At 38.4% G+C, this 20717-nt stretch overlaps 1 protein-coding gene across 2 annotated transcripts in view; it reads left to right on the top strand.

The window, feature by feature from the left end:
* Window positions 1-20717, top strand: part of zgc:77784 (uncharacterized protein LOC402947 homolog) — a 58267-nt gene that overhangs the window by 16088 nt on the left and 21462 nt on the right. For both annotated transcript variants that reach the window (XM_059331746.1, XM_059331745.1), the window contains exons 3-10: window positions 6463-6620; window positions 9016-9136; window positions 9212-9350; window positions 11388-11515; window positions 15800-15924; window positions 17863-18034; window positions 18435-18640; window positions 20616-20697. In XM_059331746.1, the coding sequence (XP_059187729.1) occupies window positions 6463-6620; window positions 9016-9136; window positions 9212-9350; window positions 11388-11515; window positions 15800-15924; window positions 17863-18034; window positions 18435-18640; window positions 20616-20697 (1131 nt within the window). The remainder of the gene's footprint in view (window positions 1-6462; window positions 6621-9015; window positions 9137-9211; window positions 9351-11387; window positions 11516-15799; window positions 15925-17862; window positions 18035-18434; window positions 18641-20615; window positions 20698-20717) is intronic.

Raw genomic sequence — 20717 nt, 5'->3', positions numbered from 1 at the left:
TCATCTAGCAGAGCACAGATAATTAAATTCCTCTTTAAGGCACTTAATGTCACCGCCGGTCTTCACTGTAGTGAAACTGATTTGCATTATGTGATGTCTTCTACATTTCTTTGGATTGGTGTTGACTAAACTTGACACTGCTTGCTAGTGGACACAATCATTTTGTACTATTTACCAACTATTCTCCACAAGTCTTAAAAAAAGACACATGAACATGTTCAACATATCCTCATATCTATCAATTCTATGACAGAATTGGTTGTTTGCCAATGATGCACAAGACTACATTTACGATCGTTCTAATTTAATATTGTGAAATGGTCACACAATCGCAGTGTTAAACACATGGTTAATGTGAAACAAAACTGCTTGGTTAAGTTTAGGGGGAGACAAAATCTTGGTTTGGGTGAAAATGAAGACGAGACATTGTTAAATCACAAGAAAAGTGGGACTCAACATTGTCTCTCTGAAAGCACACAGTGACAGATTGAAAACTGAATTGCTGACGGAGACAATCCCTGCTTAACATGTTTAAGCTACAAACTTTAGCTTGATTGTCAAAGTGTACCTATTCAAATGTCTTCTTTTGTCCAACTAGCTCCAAACACTGAAGATTTTAAGCTGTATGTAACATGAACAGCTGCAAATTCTCAAATTTGAGCAGCTGGACAAAGTGCATTTTTGGCATTTCTTTTCATAAGAAAATTGACCATCACTCATCACCAGTTTATAAATGTGACCCAGCTACAGTACTGTTACTGACCTAAAATTCAGCTTAGCTTAATTGTAAGTGCAACGGCAAACTCGTCCCTGAACTGCAGTAGAAGGCAGAGGTATGATCCCATTAACGCATTTATGGTGTGACAGGTTTGATTAACACATCATTTATTTCCTAAAAAGCTCCAAGAAAAGAAGAAGACACCTGTAGCATACCACTTCAGTGAAGGACTAAAGTGTAATGGGCAAGGAATAATGTGGATTGATATCTCAATAAATAGAAGAAAATGCAGCTGGGACAAACACGGAGTTTACTGCTGAGTTATAATGGTTTGTGTCAAAACAAAAACAGGATTCAAGAACTTAGATGGATTTCTCTGCTCTGTACAGTCATTCCCTATTTGCTTCACAGTTTGCTTTTTAGTTATGTTTTTTATGCTCAAATGCATCTTGCACACCCCGAGGTCCACAACTTCTGTTTTTTGTATTGCCGCTGTTGCTCCCTTCTAGAGTACCTTGTAGAAAGGAGCTCGCTTTGCTCGGAAATGCCAGCAGAAGTCATTATTCTGCTATTGTTTTTCTCCTCTTTTTACTGTACACTGCCAGTGACCGGCTGACGTGGCTGGCTGTGGGTAAAAAAAACACACAAAAAAACAGAATAATGAGACAGTGGGAGTGGACTGAAATCTGTTCCTCCATTAACTGTGTTTTTTGGCTTTAAAATTAAACAAGAAGGGGGTACAAAAACAGTCTATTTCAAAATCATGAATGTCTGTCTCAGCGAGGAGATGGTCACATGGTGCGGCAGGATTAGAATAAAGTAGGACAAATAAAAAATAAAACTTGCTTAAAAGGCTTTAGAGCCAGATGTTCCTCTTACTCCTGATGAGGGATTATGAAGGAATCAAAGTTCTGGTTGCAGCTTGATTCTTGGCTTCTTCTGCTCTACGTTCGCTATAAACCAGGGATATTTATATCGGATACATATCATCCTGGATGAATAGGGTTTTTATATATGTATAGTTCAGAATTTATCCCTACTAAAGATTTCAGCCTACGTTTGACTCTGAAATTGTGCAAATCCCCTCTGCTATGGTTTATATGAGCCCTGGCAAGCCTCCACCAACAATGCAGAGTGTGTGCAATGTTTGTTTGTAATTGAAACATCATCATATTTTTGAGAAGTGGAGGAATTTACAGCCTTGAGTTTCTCATAAAGACTATTTGTCCGGGAGTGTCTTCTCATCCTCCATCAACACAATCAGACAATGGATGGATTAAAGCAATCTCTCTTCTCTGTAGGCAAAGCCTCCATTAGCTGTGACAGGGCACTATCATGGCAATGGGATTAGACCACCTCCCTAACGGGTTTACTGCTCTCCGAAATAAAAGAACAATAGGGAGCCTGGGCTGCGGGTCGTCTCAGGCTCCAATAATGTGCACTTGTGCTGTCCTTTAACCTCTCTGTCCACCCTCCTACCTGTCAGCCGTGAGAACACAGAGCCTGGTGGCCATTCACACATCAGTCCGGCCCACGCTATCTGCTCAGCCTGCTTCCCACACTCACTGTCACCTCGCGTTTTGTACAAAAGCCTTTTTTCCCCCTGTCCTGTCTGTCACACTCACCCATCATGTTTCCTTCTTTCTGGGTATGTAAATGGTCTGTGAACTGTTAAGTAATTTGCCCTGTAGCTGCTTGGTTTTAGTCACAATCAATTAGCAGAAATACAACAATCAACAATTCATTAATCAGCCCTTTGCATGCAAATACACACTCTCTTCCGCCCTCTGTTCATTTCTCCAAAAACACCAACAGATGGCCTTTCTGTAGTCCTAGAGCTCCTCTCTGCTAAACATGGCATTACAGAGATAAATGTCACTTAAAAATAAAGTGATGAATATTCTCTGGGAGATTAAATCTCCTAATCTGTATATCCCTGAAATATTAAAGTTATGAAAATGAATGGTGGCTCTCATAATAGCGCCCACAGAAATAATGATGCAGCCGCTGAGAGTCATTTAGCGCTGCTTTGCCATTATTTAAGCTCACAGGAAGTGCCTTGGGGAGAATGAGGATTTGTTTCTGCAGAGGCAGGGTCAAACCTCAGCCGCCCTGCAGGGACCACGCTCCCCGTCTGAGGCCAAGCGTGGACGGAAGGAAGCGAGAGAGCAGGGCCCTGTTTAGGAGATTACTCTGCGAGCTAGTCGTATTATGTCTCAGAAGTTACGTTCGGGACAGCAGCCCCCTCAGGAGGGAGGGGGGGGGGGAGGTTTCGTCTTTGTGTTTCTGAGGAGATTGGTCGATTCTGTGGTGGGATCATCAACATCCGTGAGAAACTCCGTTTGGCATGGCAGGCTTTTAAGTTGGAGCAAGGAAGGATCACATTAACTTCAACACAGCTTCAAAGACATTTTTGGAGCTGGTGTTGCACAGTGTTTGGGGGTAGTGATGTTCGGAATATATTCTGCTCTCTGGCATGTGTTTCAAACCCTCAAATGTCCCACTTTCTGCGAGTCTGTGCCCGGGGACTCTGGGTTTCAAATGCTAAAGGTGTGTGCGTGCATGCGTGTTTGTGTCTGCGTGTGTGTGTGGTTTTGGGGATTAGCTCCCTGCCCATAACTTTTTCACTTCAGTCACCATGGCAGTGAAACAAAGGTCTCTGTGCGCACATCTAACCAGGCCTTACAGACGGAGGTCTAAAAATAATGCAGTGCTTTCAATTAGCCCCTCAGCTCTGCAAAGCATTTGAAACAGGCAGCCAAGTGAACAGGGTCGGGGTTATTTGGTGAAAAGACCTTTGGGAGGAGAGTCAGTGCCTTTACTAGTTATATTCCATCCATGCTTGTGCTAAAGCTCCTGCAAAGGTTTCCTAAGTGCCCTGCTTTGTGAGGCTTTTGACTGTGTTTTACTTCTCCATGCTCTGTGTGTCAACAAGCTGCTGGTCAGTGAAATTCCTCTTCTGTTGTAACATTATCACCTGCTCTGAGATATATCATAGTGTTAAGAATAACAACTAAAATATCACTGTAGATTGTAAGAAACTCAAAAGTCGAGAAGTCCTCATTCTCTAAAAACTTTTTCTTATCCTAAATGTCACTGCATTAAAAATCCCCCTTGGCGAAGAGAGTAAACTTCCACTTCAGTTCTATAAAGTTCAGTTTTTAGGAGGCAGGTATGTGTGATTGATTCATTCATATCAAGTAAAGGAAAAGGGATGAGTAACATTTAGATTGACTGATGGCCACTTCAGACCTGAGAGAAAACTGTCAGCCGCTTCACTCAGTTTTATAATATTCATATCGGTTTACCCAGGACAATTATGGCAGTCGAACCAGAGCGAGGAATGATTTTCTGTCTTTCAACAGCTGTGATGAAGTCTTTTCAGATCAGATTTTATTCAAACCCAGCAGGTCTGAATATTGATGCTATATTAAAGGCCAGGGCTGCCATGTCGACGCAGACCTGTCAGCCACATTGATGGATAACGAATGTGCCATAGATTTAATTATGTTCTCAGAGTAATTGGCCTAGAATTAACTAAGTGCTTAGTTTAGTTGATTTAAGGTGGATTACAGTAATGTTACTAAATCCTAATGAGGAAAGACTGAGATTACAGCAATTTGCATAGCAAATATAGTTTACAATCAATTACTAGTTGAAATGTAGCATTTAAAAAAAAAGATGTGGGTTACTTTTGGAGTCTGATACAATGTTTCTTTATAAATATGAATATACTTTATTGTAGAAGGTAATGCAAATTTACATTTGTTTAGACACAATATCATGTTCTTTATACTTGTGTCATTCTTGCACATTTATATGTCTTATAGTGACTTAAAGAACTAATAATTGTAAAATTAGAATAAACAATAAGGTAAATAAGCAGATCAGTGTAATGATATACATACATATATACTATTACATAGTGAGGGCTATCCCACATGGAATACCTACATATATGTACATCTGCACCTGCCTACATATATGCATTAAAATAATAATAATAGGGGAAAAACATGCACATCAGGGCTGTGTATAATGATATTATTCTATTGTGATTATCTTATTTATTCAATGTATTGCATAGTCTTAAATATTCTTGTTCTTGGTTTCTGATTCTGTATGCTCCTCATTCTATTTCCAAAATCCTATCTACTTTTGACTTACTATTAAATGAAAGTGGCATAGGTTTAAACTAGTTCCTCATTATCTGTTTTATAGCTGCAATTCTTAGTGTTCTTTGTAAGTCTAAGTCTAGAGACTAATATGTCATTTCTGTGAACAAAAGTCTGAAATGTGTCTTTGTTGTTTCTCAAAACGTGTACTTTAAACAAGCCAAATGTGTTGGTCACCTTCGACCACTTTTACATAACAAAATGATTTGTGGGCGAAGAATAATCAATGAGTTTGGCAAACAAAACGCTATTTAATGCAAAATTTCAGCGAGAGTGTACACTTCTCTGAGCCAAATTCAATGCAAGATTAAGCCGCTTTTGTTACTCTAAACTCTGATATTATAGTGTCTTAGCTCCCACTTTTTGTAATGTAACCCCACAAAATAACAACACGCTCCTTACCTTTGGAAAAAACGCTAACCGTTGCAGCTTAACTCACAGTATTATCCATTACTCACACTTTTTTCTACTCACATTTTTTACTACTCACACTTTTTACTCCCCTACTTAGTCCTGACTTGACAGGCCTGCTGTCCCTAATCAAGCCGTGATTGGATAATTGTGTTTTTGGGGGTGGAGTTTTAGTGATCGCTCATTTGATGACTGAGTGTGTTAATGTTTGGTCTGCTGCCATGGTTTGACAGAAAAGCTGATGATCTTTCATCTTTGTGTCTGTGAAAGATCGCTAAAATATTCATGAATGTGTAAAAGGAGATTGCATTGATTGATTATGCAGGAATAATAGGCTACACTTTTGTTGAGGAAAAAAAAAGCCTGTAGGCTGTAGATACAGGATGTGGTCCAACATGAGTGAAGCCAATGTGTGTGTGTGCTTTAAAAATGTGAGCCTGTCAGCATCAGAGTATGAGTTTCCATTGTACAGGAGGTCTCATGAGAAGGCTCGAGTTCACAGTTCAGACTGAGGCTTTCATCTGTCAATCACAGTCGAAGATTAGAAGATATCAGAGGTCGCCAAGTCAAAGTCTTCTCATCCTGTCACCATCCGCGGGTGGCGGGAGTGCAAACTTCAGGGGTGGCGTGAGGATAGATTTTAAGTTCCGGGCTGCTTTACTTGAGTCGTAGCGTTTGAAATCAGAGAAACAATCCCTTCATCAATGCAGAGGCCATTTTTTCTCCCTCACACATGGGCTAAATTATGAATGCGCTGTTATTTGTTTACTCCATGTTGGACTGAGAGATGTGCATTATTCATCTGCTCTGACAGGAGAGACAGCAGAGTAGCACACAGGCCTGGGAAAACATTAAAACACTGTGCAGTCTAACAAGGACGTTGCCAGGGATTTGAGCAGTCATGCACATGCAAACACAATAATCGACATTCTCTCAATAAGCTTGTTTTCAGCCAATCCTCTGCAAGAAGATGGTGCACTCAAGAAAACAAGTCCAAATGATTTCCAAGACAAATTGGTGTTTTTTTTAAAGGATATTGGTCATGTGTCTGTGCTGCTGCTCACCGATCTGCTGGTCTGATTTACAGTCTTTGTTTTGAGTACATCAGACAGGCAGGGCTGCTGAAGCTAATTAGATTTCTTTGTGTTTTCTTCTTAGTCCTGAGAGATGATTTCCGGCAGGCCCCGAGCGATGTGGTGGTGGCTGCGGGTGAGCCTGCAGTGTTAGAGTGTGTGCCTCCACGTGGTCACCCTGAGCCCACCGTGTCCTGGAAACGCAACAACGCCCGAGTCAGCACCAAGGATGAACGAATCTCTGTGAGTCCAACATTAACACGGAACAAAGAGTGAACAGGTCAAGCTCCCATTTCAAAATAAATAGGACACACAAGGCTGTTTTATCTCTTAGACTACTCACAAAAATTGTGTGGCTGTGTAAAAAACAGAATAAACCAAATTCAATATGAGTGTAATAATTTAGGAGAACAAAAGTTTCCCCTTATTGAGTATTAGATATCTTTATGCTGTGTGATTCAATCTGCAAATTATTGCTATTTCACAGCATCCCAATTTTTTTGGATTGCACTCTTGCACACTGAATGGATTCGTGAATGGGCACTGGCCCAGGGGCTCAAAGTGTCAGGGGCTCCCTTGGCCTTGAGCTGGAAAATGTTGCTCAAAGAGACACGTGCCAACCACAAAGAGATGCAAAAGCCCCATAAAGAGATACAAAAAGGTACAAAATGACCAGAAAGAGATGCAAATCAACCACAAAGAGACACAAATGACTATACAGAGATAGAAAACAACCCAAAAGACAAAAGAGATTACCTCAAAGACACACTAACAGACACAAAACCACAAAAGAGGCATAACAACTACAAAGATATGCAAAAATCGGTGAAACCACATTGTCTCATAATCCGCCAATGCTTACAAATGCATTCAACACACGATGTGACACTGATGCTTGAGGCTGCAATTCAAGATCAAATGTGTATGAATTCACAGTTTTTTTCCTGTTAAAGTGAAGTCACAAGTTAAATTTAGCTGAAGGTCTTCTGTAGGAACAAATGACCTTGTGGCTCAGAGCCATTGATGGTATAGACAAGTTAGAAAGTAATAGGATACAGCCTCACGTGTTGTTTTTTTGGGGTTTTCCAGGGATTATTTGACAATAATACAAATATAGAATATGATAATCCTTATCTTAGAGAGAGAAATGAGGTGTGTACATGTCCAAACCAAGCTAAACTGAATAAAAATGACATGGAGCAAGAAATGTAATCTGAAACATCAATTATAAGACTCTGCTTTTGTGCTTCTTTCTTCGGAGCTTCTTTATAAACCCACCACCATTCAGCTGTCCAGGAGAAAGGCAGAGATAGTCATTTACACTGACAATAGTTTCAATAGAACATAATTCAATGCAATGGTTTTCTATGGAGCGGAAAATGTCTCAGATTTTTCTGTCACTTTTGTGCTCTCATGTGTAAAATCAACAGCTGGACACAATCTCTAGTGGTTTCTGAAAGACATTTTTATTCCCGAAATGTAAGAAAGCAGGAGCTGAAGTTGATGAAGGACAGTGGTTAAGATCACTTTACTTAAGTACAACTGACATAACTGGACCACACTGTCTTGTATTAAAAATGTTACTTAAGAGAAAGAACATTTGTATTACAACAACAACAACAACAACAACAACAACAACAACAACAACTATAATAATAATAATACTTTAATGTATTCAAAGAAAATAATAAATAGTCCATGTGAATTTGGATGTATTATTACTGATGCATTTAAGTCTTAGTAGCATTTTTCTCATATGTTTTGTTTGTAATATAAAGGGTAACTTAGCTGTAAAGTAAATGAAGAATCAAAAGTACAATATTTTTCTCAAAATTGTACTTTAAAATTTTTAGGTACTTTTTTTTCAGTATTTCCATTTCCTGCTACTTTACATGTGTAATCCACTACATTTCAGAGGTAAATATTGTACTTTTAACCCCACAACATTAGTTACTATTTACTTCTGACTACTTTTCAATTGTTGAGATCATTAATGGATACATATTTTTAAAAATATATAAATTTAAATATATATAAAAAATATAATAAAATAAAATAACAATTAACAAAAATATAAATAATAGTTTAAGAATAAAATCCTGTAATAAATTAACTAATAATTAAGTTTTTTTTTATGATGGATTAAGCTACCTGGCATTATATAAAGTAGTCCTTTAACTCCAAAGCAGATTAATACAATCCGTGATTATAGTTCAATAATGAAAAGGTCCATTCTGTGTAATGAGAACTGCTAATTTTGGTAATTTAGGACCATTATTATGCTAATACTTGTGTACTTTTACCAAAGTAAGTTTTTGAATGCAGGCATTTTACTTGTATTGGAGTATTTCTACATGGTGTTATTGCTAGTTTTCCGGAAGCTGAATATCTGAGTAACATAAAATAGGAATCATTAGATGTTCTGGTACCTTAGTATTTCTATAAATGTACTTAGTCATATTTACCAAAATACAAATGACTCATATGGTACTTTGGAGGATTATCGATTTATAACAATGAAAGAGTAACCACATGTGAATAAAAGGCTGTGATGACGACAGTGAGTAGTATCTATCTGTTGTTCTCACTCAGGACACCCTGAGGACTAATCTCTTCAACCGTCACTGTTGTTTTCTAGATGCGTGCGGGCAAACTGATGATCTCTCACACCAGAAAGAGTGATGCTGGCATGTATGTTTGTGTGGGCTCTAATATGGTTGGAGAGCGGGACAGCGATCCTGCAGAGCTGGTGGTGTACGGTGAGTAAATGTTTGTGCTGCAGAATAAAAGCAACTTAAGCTGGACATGTTTAAGCACCTTTCCTGTCACTGCAGAGCGCCCTGTGTTGGTGCGGAGGCCGGTGAACCAGGTGGTCATGGAGGAGGAGACTGTCGACTTCCTGTGCGAGGTGCACGGAGATCCCCCTCCCACTGTCCGATGGCGGCGTGAGGAAGGGGAGCTTCCCCGTGGGAGGTGAGAGTGACGGACATGAGCACACACCTATAGAGAGTCAGACTGATGAAGCACATGCAGCTTCTTAAGAGGCTGAATAAGAAATCCAGAGGCGAGCCGAGCATGGGATTATTAACACATGTGACCCAGAAAACATATGTGGAGTAATTGTTAATTAATTCATGTTTCCCTATCAGACTGCTAATATAAATTCATAAATGGAAGAGACCAAAGAGGATTCATTAGTTTGCAGAATCCTCCTGTGACCAGTTCCATCCTTTTTTCCCATCTAAGCTAAATATAATGCATATTTAGCTAAGCCTATTAAATAATTACATTTTTTTCACTTTCCAAAATGATATTCGTCTGTCACTTAAAACTCTAACTATAAATAATACTCACAATCAGCACTATGTTGAGCCGAAGTTATAAAGTGTTCGATACTTTATTTATTTATTTAATGAATGCATATGATTATGTTTTATTGCTGCTCCTCTACAACAGCTGTTGAGTATATTGTCTCATTATGGTGCTGAAATTGATATCGGATTAAAAGCCAAAAAGAATAATGAAGTGTTGATTAAATAAAGAAGATGAAAATCACAGTATATTCTTCTAAAAAATAGTTCATCATTTTGGAAAAGTGTACTTGTTTGCGTTCTTGCAGACCATTAGATAAGAAGATTGAACTCTCATGTTGGAACCACACGGCAGGGCGCCCATGGTTTTCTGAAGAGCCGAAATGTAGCTCAATGTCATGGCAGACGTGGGCTGAATGAAAACTGGTATCTGAAACACACCACCTGTGACCTTCTGCCTGTCAAAGCAGCCACATACACATACACGATTGCCCCGTGGCCCTAATAAGTTTCCTTATATTACATATAAGTATAATAATACAGTATAATATAATATATCATAATATAATATACCTTCTGTGGTGGATTATAATTTAAATGGGTGAGTTATATCAAATCCACCCCTTGTACAGTTTTCATAAATGGGGATTTTATCTATAGAGACCAAAACTATTTTGTGTTCCAGGCTGTAAACATGTTTATTTCTGCCGTAACGTTGGGCATTTTTAACATGGAGGTCTATGCGAGTTTCAAGTGGCCTTTTAAGGAGCTGCACTTTCCTGTTGTCTTTCATTATCAGCCCTTAAAGTTGCTGTTTGGTCTCTACGGTAAACATTAAGCTGGATCCAGTTAATGGTTAGCTTAGTTTAGCATAGAGACTGGAAACAAAGGGAAACTGCTAGCCGGGCTCTGTCCAAAAGTTTCAAAAAATTTCACCAAGTAGAGCCCACTTATTAATACCGTATGATTTTAGTGTAGTCAATATAACAACAAAATGTAAAAGTAAAAAAAAAAAATTTTTTGTAGTTTTACAGGTTTGTTGTTTCTAGTCCCATGCTAAGCTAGGCTAACCGTCACTGTCTCCTGTACAGACATGAGTTTTTTTGTCCACTTTGAAAACTCATGAAACGGTTGTTTTTCATGTTTGTAAAGAGCTACATCATCATCTGTCTTTCATCTTTTCCTTGTTATGTTTTGTCTTTTATCTTTTTCTTTTATGAACTCTGAAATATAGGCTTCTGTTCTGAATCAGTGTATTCCTTTTAACAGACTAAAACAGCTGAATTATCTTTCTGTTTTGTTTTGTTTTTAATGATTCTGCTTCACAACAAATTTAATCTACTATTAAGAGATAAAATGCTGTTTTTCCAGGGTTGAGTGAAAAAAAACCCTCCAATTGGTTTAAGATAATCTGGCTTGTTTTTAATTGATTTTCAGCTGTTTCGAGAATTTTCCAGGAACCTGTGACAATATCTAAGGCAGATAAGACACGTCGTTCCAGTCGTTTCAAGTTAATGTCACTTGATTGAGAGAAAAAAAAATATCATGTAACAGGTTGATTGACAAGAAAGAAATGACATTATCTCGTACTACCGGCAGATTTTCTTCGCTTTGTGTAGATTATAATAGTCATTTTCTGTTTCACTGTGCCTCTCTCTGCTGTTAGATCTCTCATTATCTCGCCTTTTCTCATTCCCAGGTTTGAAATCCGCAACGGCAACAGCATTCGTTTGTTCCGCGTGAAAGAGCAGGATGAAGGGACGTATACCTGCACATCTGAGAACAGTGTGGGCAAGACGGAGGCCTCGGCCATGTTGCAAGTCCATGGTAAGACACACATCATGCATATTGTATACGCGCACACACACAGACATACTTAGGCATGCATAAAAAGGGCTCATGTTCATGCAGTCAGGCACATGGCAACGGAATCACGCAAAAGCCGGTTCCCATTTCTTGTGCAATGCCGTGTTTTTATATCAGTGTATCTTTGTGAGTCCCTGTCCAGCGGTGCTGCCAGGAGCTTATGCTAAACCGTATGGATTACGCCATTTGACAGATGTTTGGTAGATGTGTGCTTTAACTCACTGCCAGAGAGCAGTCCCAGTATTAATAAGACATGACTCCCTGCCTCTCTCTTCCTGTCTCTTTATCTCCATCCTCTCGCCTCCTCGCTCTCTGTGTGCCCTTTTTCTTTCTCTCTGTGGGTCTTACTTTAAATAGTCTCAGACGACTTCATCCAACTAATTCTTTTATCAGTATAAATGAAATCCAGGCCGAGCAGTTTTCCATTCACTCTGCGTTTTCTCTTTCTTTTTTGGCTCTTTTCCATGCTATCACCGCTTTTTGTTTTGTAGCGGAGCGTTTCATCCATCTCATTAATTTTCCATCTCTCTCCATCACGTTTCAAACCCTATCATCATTCCAGTCGGCCCGTTCTGTAAGTTCACTTTCCATCTAATTCTTCTCTACAAAAAAGGCATTTGTTTTATGCTAATTTTTTTTTTTTTTAAAGGCAGTGCTCTTTCCTGTGTGGTATTCTTAATGGTTTTGAAATCAACAATCAATGCTTAATGGTGTAAATAAGTTCCTCCATTAGGCACGGAGTTGTTGACAGCGTGCCTGTTGCTGCGGTCGGGCATTAAGTAAGCCTCAGACACAGTGACTTAATGTACAGCAGATTAAGGCCTGCTATCACACACACATCTGCTGTGTAGGGGAGAGTGTGACACCATGTAAACAACCCTCTCTTATTCACAGCTACAGTTGTTCAACATGCAGCTGCATGGTTTTTAATTACGACTCATTGGAAGTCTTTGAAATGAGGACATGATTTGATCTCAGAAAAATAAACAATTGTTGCATTATTACCATGAATAATGTTGGGTACAACCCTGATTCCAAAAAAGCTGGGACGCTGTGTAAAACATAGATAAAAACAGAATGTGTCCAATTCATAATTCAGAGGATATACACAGTCAACCATAAAACTGGAATAATTTTGTTTTCAGACACAATCCTCTGTTAATGTGGTTTCATTTTCATTGTGATATGTTTGGAAGAGATTGTTTTAATAAAGTTTTGAGAATATATACACTTTATCTGTCAAGATTATCTCACATTGTCACAATAATTTCATGGAAAGAGGTAAAAAAAACCATATATATATTTTATTCCAACCTTATGGGCGACTGTGCATTTACAAAAAACAAATCTGAATGAGTCTGAACATAAAATACATCGTCTCTGCACAGTTTTCAATTGAATGTATGCTACAAAGCATAAGCAAATTATAGCATTCGGTTTCATTTACATTGTAGACAACCTCCCAACTTTTTGGTACCAGTATTATAGATATTTAGATGTCCTTTTACATTAGATTATTTAATAATAATAATACACATCTTTAGTCCTTGTTGCTCCTACATTTCCCATAAAACAACTGTAAACATTTTTTTTCATTATACCCTTCATAACTTGTAAACAACCACCCTTATGACATCACTATGACATCATCCGGGTTATTCTGTCAGACATGATGAAGCTGCTTCGAGCTGCAGAAAAAAAATGTTTAAGTATTTAAAAGGCTGATTAATTCACATAGCTGCACTTACAATTATGTAGACTTGTGTCCCTTTATAGTAGTAGTAGTAGTAGTAGTAGTAGTAGTAGTAGTAGTAGTAGTAGTAGAAGTACAAGCATCTCTAGTAGTTTAGTTTTAGCATACAATGGTTAATATTTTCCTTTGGTGTGTCTATTTTTTCTTATTTAATACTTGTTTTATTAGGATAGTAATAATAATAATGTGGATTGTTCTGATTTATTATTAAAGGTGTCTTAATCTCTGACTCAATAACAGAAAAAAAGTAGAGACAGAAAGAGAGAATGGAATGGTTGTTTAATTTATAATGTTTTTTATGTTTATAAGTTAAGACTACCTTTTATTCATGACACAATAATGATAATAATAAAATAAAATGTACATCAGGCATCTATTTTTGAAAGACAACATAAATCGCACATTAAAGAGACATACTGTTACTTATAGTGTATTTTTCAACCAAGCAAAACATTTTAAGAGTACCGAATAATAACATCTTAACAAAACCAACCAACATCATCTACTCTACATATTGGACTCTATTGTAAATATATCACAAGAAACATAACTACAATCTACAAGGACAGTTAGTCCAACAAACAAACCCTGTCCATATTGTCCACATACTATAAATCCACGCACATTTCCAAGTGCAAGTGTTAAACAATCTGATCATGTAATGTATAAGAACATCAGATAAGTAATAAATAAGACACAAAGTCTGTAGAGGTTCTTTTTTTGTGCAAAATCTGACCAATTGACCCCATACTCCATTAAACATATCACCTCTCTCAGTATGTAGCTTGTTACACCAGCTTTATACTTCCAACTAGACTTACATCATTAAACAAATAACACAAAACATATAAAAAAATTATATTATATAATAAAAAAAATTATTACTGTCTTCAACAAGAGTCACAAGTCAACAAGGCCAATTTAATGTGATAAATGATAAGAACATAAGTGTGTGAAACTAACGCATCAGGTGTGGTTCAAGGCGTTTCAGCATCTCAAGAGAGAAAAGTCATAAAAACATAATCAAAACATTTTGATGTTGTTGACAGTATGAGACGTCTTATGTGTTTGGGAACATATTCTTATAGTGAGATTATTACGACACGACGCAGATGACTCAAATACCTTATGTGCTGGGGGAAAATATGTGTTTACACGCTCTTTTATGTGTGTGCGTGTGTGTCTGTGCATATGTGCCGCACAGAGATTTGTAGAGAGAATGAATCCAGGCTGGAGCAGCTTCTCATCTGACGGGAAGCATGAGCCAATTTTTCAGACCGTAGGTAGAAGCCGGTGGTCAGTGTAAGCCCACAGAGGATGTGATGATGTGGCTAACGCAATGATCTGACCTGAGCTGGCAATTGGCAGCTCTGCCCAGACCTTTCCCAAAATAACTAAAGTAAATGTCATCTGAACGCCGCTGCAGAACACGGCGATGATTTGTTATTTTCCGAGGACACGGAGGTGATGTCTCTCATTAAAGATGAGACAGCGTGGTGATAGATCAAAAATCTTTTCTTGTTAAGAGTTGATGAGTGTTTTGTGGAAACAGATCAGGGTTCAAAGCAGTTTTTGAAAGTACATTTACTCAAGAAGTGTACAGCAATCAGTGCCTTTACTCTACTGCATTTACGTGACAGCTATAGTTACACATGATGAGTTTATATGCATAGTTAAAGGATTAACCAGGGACCTCTTACCAAATTACAACATTTAACATATATATAACATATGTGTATGAGTTGTTAACAGTTCCACTATTGGGGATCAAAGCAAAGATCACAAAACTTTCTTAATTTTTTTGCATTTTCTTCTTTCTTACTGCCTCTTTAATCATCTCATGACCCCTCAGATTTATAATGTGAAACCACAGATTACTGATATGGTGACCGAGTTTTTAAGCTAAAAATAGATGAAAATATATCTTTTCTATGTAGAATCTGCACTGATTTTACACCAATATGATAATGGAAATGTGCTTAAAAGTCTGCCCTCTTAAACCACTTCATTGAAGAATATTTATAACATTATTATACATCATTTTACATTTTAACATACCACATATTACATTGTCAACCACTTGTAAAAATGAAAATGGCAAATAAAGAATAAATATAAATACAATTAATAGCTAACACCATTTCAAAATCATCCCAGGCATAATTTTCTGCATTATCTGTTCTGTAATAAATCAATAAAGGTTTTCATATTTCCATATCAATAAATAAAATGCTGCCAGTAATGTTATACACACCACTCACAAGAGACATTTTTATGCAGAATATTAATAAAATAATACTTTTTTGACACTTTAACTATATTTTCCTGATAATTCTTTTAAGTAAGGACTTTTACTTGTAATTGAGTTTTGAGAATAATTCTCCCACCTCTTGTTAAAAAACCAGGTGTTGATTGCACAGTGGAGTTTGGCACTTTTTTCTTGAAGTAGAAAGGGTTTTAATGGGTCATCGTGCCTTTTTTTCCTCCTCCAGTGCCACCTCAGATTGCCACAAAGCCCCGAGACCAGATTGCCACACAGGGGAGGAGCATCACCTTCCAATGCGGCACCACAGGAAACCCTCCACCTGCCATCTTCTGGCAGAAAGAGGGCAGCCAGGTAAGAGGCTGGAGCAGGGAACAAGAATCCTCTAATGCTAAATATTGCAGCTCCATCCATTACTCTAAAAACCTGTTTACCAGTCAGGGGATGACTAGGCTACTTATGAATAAATGTGCTCTCCAAACAAGCCTCAGGTTGTTAATTATGAGTGGTTGGGGGATTTTTTCTTTGTGATCTGTATTGTTTATCATTTATCAACAAGCAGGGCTTCACACCTCCTTTGTTTTAAAGGCGAGAAAGAAGCACAACAACATGAACAGGTTTTGTCTGATTTAATCCTACTTTCTCTCACACTTTTTTTTGGGTTGCTCACACTTATCAAGACACATTTTTCTAAGAGATATGGGCGAGAGGCGAACAAGAGTGCAGCACATTTGCATTTGGCTCAGAGATATGACTAGAGACAAAGTGTTGGAAGGCATTGCGGTATTGCGTTGGCGAGAAATGTTTCTTCTGCTTTACGACCGCAGTGTAAGACAGTAGTGATGAGGAGGTGGGAGGGGGGGTGAGGAAGTAGAAAAGAAGGAGGGAGAGGTGGCAGGAAGTACACCAGGTGTGGGAACTGCATCTTCAGGGCAAACCTCCAGACAAACACTGTCCTCCTTCCACACCGTACCCAACTATAAATACCCTGTTGCTCAACAGCAGCTGGGATCAGTGACTTGGAGGAGCAGCTTCAGATGTTTTTAGGAGCTTGTCGGAGAGCAAACAGGAACTTCAGCTACAGATTTTGTGAATAAGCTTCCGTCTGCGGGATGGTTGAGGCATGGCTCGGCTGTTTGTAGAGCTTTTTTTTTGCTGTATTTGGGGGATTATCTGTCGCCTTATAACCTCTGTCCCTCCACCAAAGTCTAAGCCTCTTAGAGGAATGAAATGGATGGCTGACTGGATTGATGTGGATCCCTTCCCCCTTGTTCACATTCATCTCACTTACAGAAAAAAACAGAATGGAACCGCTATAAATTGTCTGTTAGTGGCATCATCCCAAAAAACACCAAAACAAACCGTCCTTGGTGCCGTAATCATATCAAAATTTTGAGTTGTCCCATTCTATTATGACTAAAAACTTATTGCCATTACCATCATTATCAGCTGTACTGATTTACTATATATTAGTGAGCTAACATGCTAAGCTAAGATGTTTCTACACATAACTGTTAGCATCGGCAATGTGAGCATGTTAGCGTCAATGTGGAAAAACTGGAGCAATTAATCAGTTTATAAAGTGGTCGATCAACAGAAAATGGATCTTCAACATTTTTGATGATCCATTTTGATGAACTTTTGAAATTCAAGATAATATTTGTTTTTATTGAAGGTTATTTCTGAAGATCATTTAACAAAGAAAAAAGAATTTTCAAGAATTTTCAAGAATTTTCGCAACTTTTCCCAACTTAAATAAATACATTTATTACATGGAATATGAATGCTCCAGAATTGTATTATAAAACAAAATGCAGAAAATATATTAAATAATATAAAATAATGCAAAGAAATTAGTTCAATTGTACAACAATTAAACAAAATGCAGGGAAAAGAAGGTCTTTAAATCTGAAAAATGCTAAATAATCTAAAAGTTGTTTGCAGATTATTCAGTAATGAAAGTAGTTGCCTAAACAATTAGTCTGACAACAGAAAAACATGGCAAACAATAATTTTGATAATTGATTAATCGTTTAAGTCTTTATAAATACAAATAAAAAAAGCCAAACATTTGTTGCTTTGATCTGCTCATATGTGAGGATTTTGCTTTCCTTTTTTATATCAGCGCAACTCAATGATGCCAGCTCAGGCTCTTGGGAAATTTAGATGAGAATTTTTCACAATTTCCTGCCATTTTATGGACTAAATGATGATTTGATTAACAGATGAACAGACACAATATAGCCCCAGTAGAATGTAATCTTATGTTCTGCTATCTGTCTGTGTGTTTAGATGTTGTTGTTCCCCGGCCAGCCGCCATCTCAATCCGGCCGTTACTCCGTCTCCATGAGCGGAGAACTGACCATCACTGACGTCCACCCCGAGGACTCTGGTTTCTACATCTGCCAGGCCATCAGCGTCGCAGGAAGCGTGCTGACCAAGGCGCTGCTGGAGGTGGAGGGAGGTGAGTCCACACAGTCACGTTTGAACCTGGAGGAGGTTTATTCATTATTCTCTTCTATCAGCTAATGAGCTAGCAAAACATATTAATTACTAAGTAGGTGCATAACAATAAGACTCATGAAGAACACAGTTAGGGACCCCATGCTGGATGAGCAATGGATTTCAAGCTTAATGTTCTTCCTCAGGCTGCTTATAAGCACCAGATTTGAGCCTTTTTGCTTTTATGCAGCCTATTATTTTCTGCCTACTAAGCATCTAAAGTATTTTCACCCATTGCACTCTGGCTGGCAACTTCATAATCTTTTTCTCTATATTGTACACCTTCAAGTTGTGTTTTCCACTTTTATACACTATTAAGCTGATCACAAGATATTCTGTCTCCTGTCCCCTCAAACTGCTAGGTCCCTCAGGTCGTGTCCCGCCGATTATTCGCCAAGGTCCGGCCAATCAGACTGTATCTGAGGGTGCGACGGCACAGCTGCACTGCCGTGTCATCGGAGGGCCCTCTGTCAAGATTTCATGGGAGAAGGATGGAGAGAGACTTCTGGGAAATAAACCTCGGATGACCTTGATGGAGAATGGCACTTTGCAAATCGCAGACGTAAAGGTGTGTGTGTTGTGTGTGTGTGTTAAGTGGGTGTCATTTACTGGAAGGGGCGTGAAAAGGATGAGTTTTGCTGCTAAACTGAAGGGGAAACCGACTGTGTGACTGATGGATCCGACAAAAAAAAAAAAAAAACAGCACTGAAAACTCAACCTTTCCTGATCTCCCGACTTATTTCACTTCCTCTGCGGCTCATGTGGAAGCATTATATTTTGTCCTTTTCCATTATATACCCCGTTTTCGTTTGTAAAATTGAGGTGAGACCAAGTTTCAAAGACCAATCTCTCTAAGGCTGAGCATATCTCTCCAGCGCAATTATGTGCTCATGCGGTGTGTAATTGTAATGTTAATGAAGGTGCTTGTTTGTAAATGCTAATGTGTTCTGCTTTGATGGAAGAGCGGTCGGCAGCCCCTTTGTGCTATAACCCCACCTGGAGGTCAGCGAGTGCACGAAGGACGGAGCGAAGCAGCATCGTTTTCATTAATTGACTGGCGATAGATGATTAATCATCTGACCGGTTTTTAATTAAATCTCCTGCCTCGACGATGCTTATTCACTTCCTCCCTCGTCTTGTTTCTCCGGCTGTGGCGCTCAGGAAACTTGCAGCATTAGGGTTTGGTCCAATGCACCACTGAGGCTGGGGAAATCTGCCATGCCAATGTGCTCAATGGAACAGAAGAGATGCATTAGTGTGGCATCAAGGGGATGACAAGGAGAAAAAAAGAAGGGGGGAAATGGAGATGACGAGTGAGGGACTAAAAATATTTACCCTGCTGATGCCCCTACCCACCATCAATATTTCAGCAGCAGTTGAAGTCATCTAAAGAAGTTCACCTGCCCGCACGCTGTGCTGTCTGTCAGCCAGAGGTCAACACTGCGGTGGATGATCTCATATGGTCTGATGATGGTTCCAGCAGACTGGCTCTCTGCCAGCACAGCACTGGAGCCGAGACCAGGAGTGTCAGTGAAGCATGAAGGCGTATACAGGTCATAATGTAAACAGGAGGGCTTGTACAGTAGTGTGATGCGCTGCCTCATGGTTTGTTGCAGTGGAGCTCTGAGAGCTGCTGAGGCGAAGGCTACTGAGTGACTTTAGGCATGCATGGGCTGAATTTGAATTTTAGGATGATGGCGAACCACACAACTGTGGTCAAAGAAGGATTCAGATCCTTGAACTATGACCCCACCAAGGAGCTTTCTGGTGTCTTTTGGCGGATTGTTTAATCAGGTTTTATCATCCTTAAAGGGACAGTTTTACCCAATATTAAAAGTATATATGTTTTTCTATTACCTGTACTATTTAACAAACTGGATTGTTTTTTTTTTTTTTGGAGATGTCTACTTTCTCTCGATTATAATATAACTAAATCGTGATGGCTTCGTAGTGTTTAGAGCGCTCAGAGGAACTATACTCCTTCTACACAATAAATAGTTCTGTAGAAATAAAAAAAGAATAATTAATTAGGTTTAAATGGATCATCCTCTCTAAAGAACATTCTTATTTTCTCTATAATAATATCAATTTTGAGCTGAAAACTTCTTGAATTGGAAGTTCATTTACAGACTCATGAAATAAAGCTTTACCTTTTTTACTTACTTGATATGAACTTACATTATTATTATGTTCTATTATGATGCAATAACCTGTGAGCAAGATGTCAGACCTGTCAGGTAAATGTAATGTAGTTTCCCTCTAAAATGTAGTGAAATAAAAGTACAAACTGGATTATTATTATTATTATAATTATTATTATTATTATGGGAATTAAATTGTTTGTACTGTATTCATAAAACTTATAGTAAATGTACACTCTACTAGTGCCACACATGAGAATGTGGTGATTTTCCTGTTCTTGATCGAAAATTTCTATAAATCATCGACATAGATCCAAACTATCCTTCAAAAAAACCCCAAAAACTGCTTGCAGCATTTGTTCTCTTTCTTCTCTGTCTCAAATATGAACTGCTGTTCATCAGGACACGGACTCGGGGATGTACACGTGCACGGTATCCAGCGCCACGGGGGAGTCGAGCTGGAGTGGGATGTTGACTGTCAGAGGTACTCACACCAAAACTCTC

The sequence above is a fragment of the Centropristis striata genome, chromosome 4, assembly GCF_030273125.1.
Source record: "Centropristis striata isolate RG_2023a ecotype Rhode Island chromosome 4, C.striata_1.0, whole genome shotgun sequence".
In the NCBI taxonomy this organism is placed as follows: Eukaryota; Metazoa; Chordata; class Actinopteri; order Perciformes; family Serranidae; genus Centropristis; species Centropristis striata.
The sequence above is the reverse complement of the archived record's forward strand: the minus strand, read 5'-3'. Positions and strand labels throughout refer to the sequence as shown.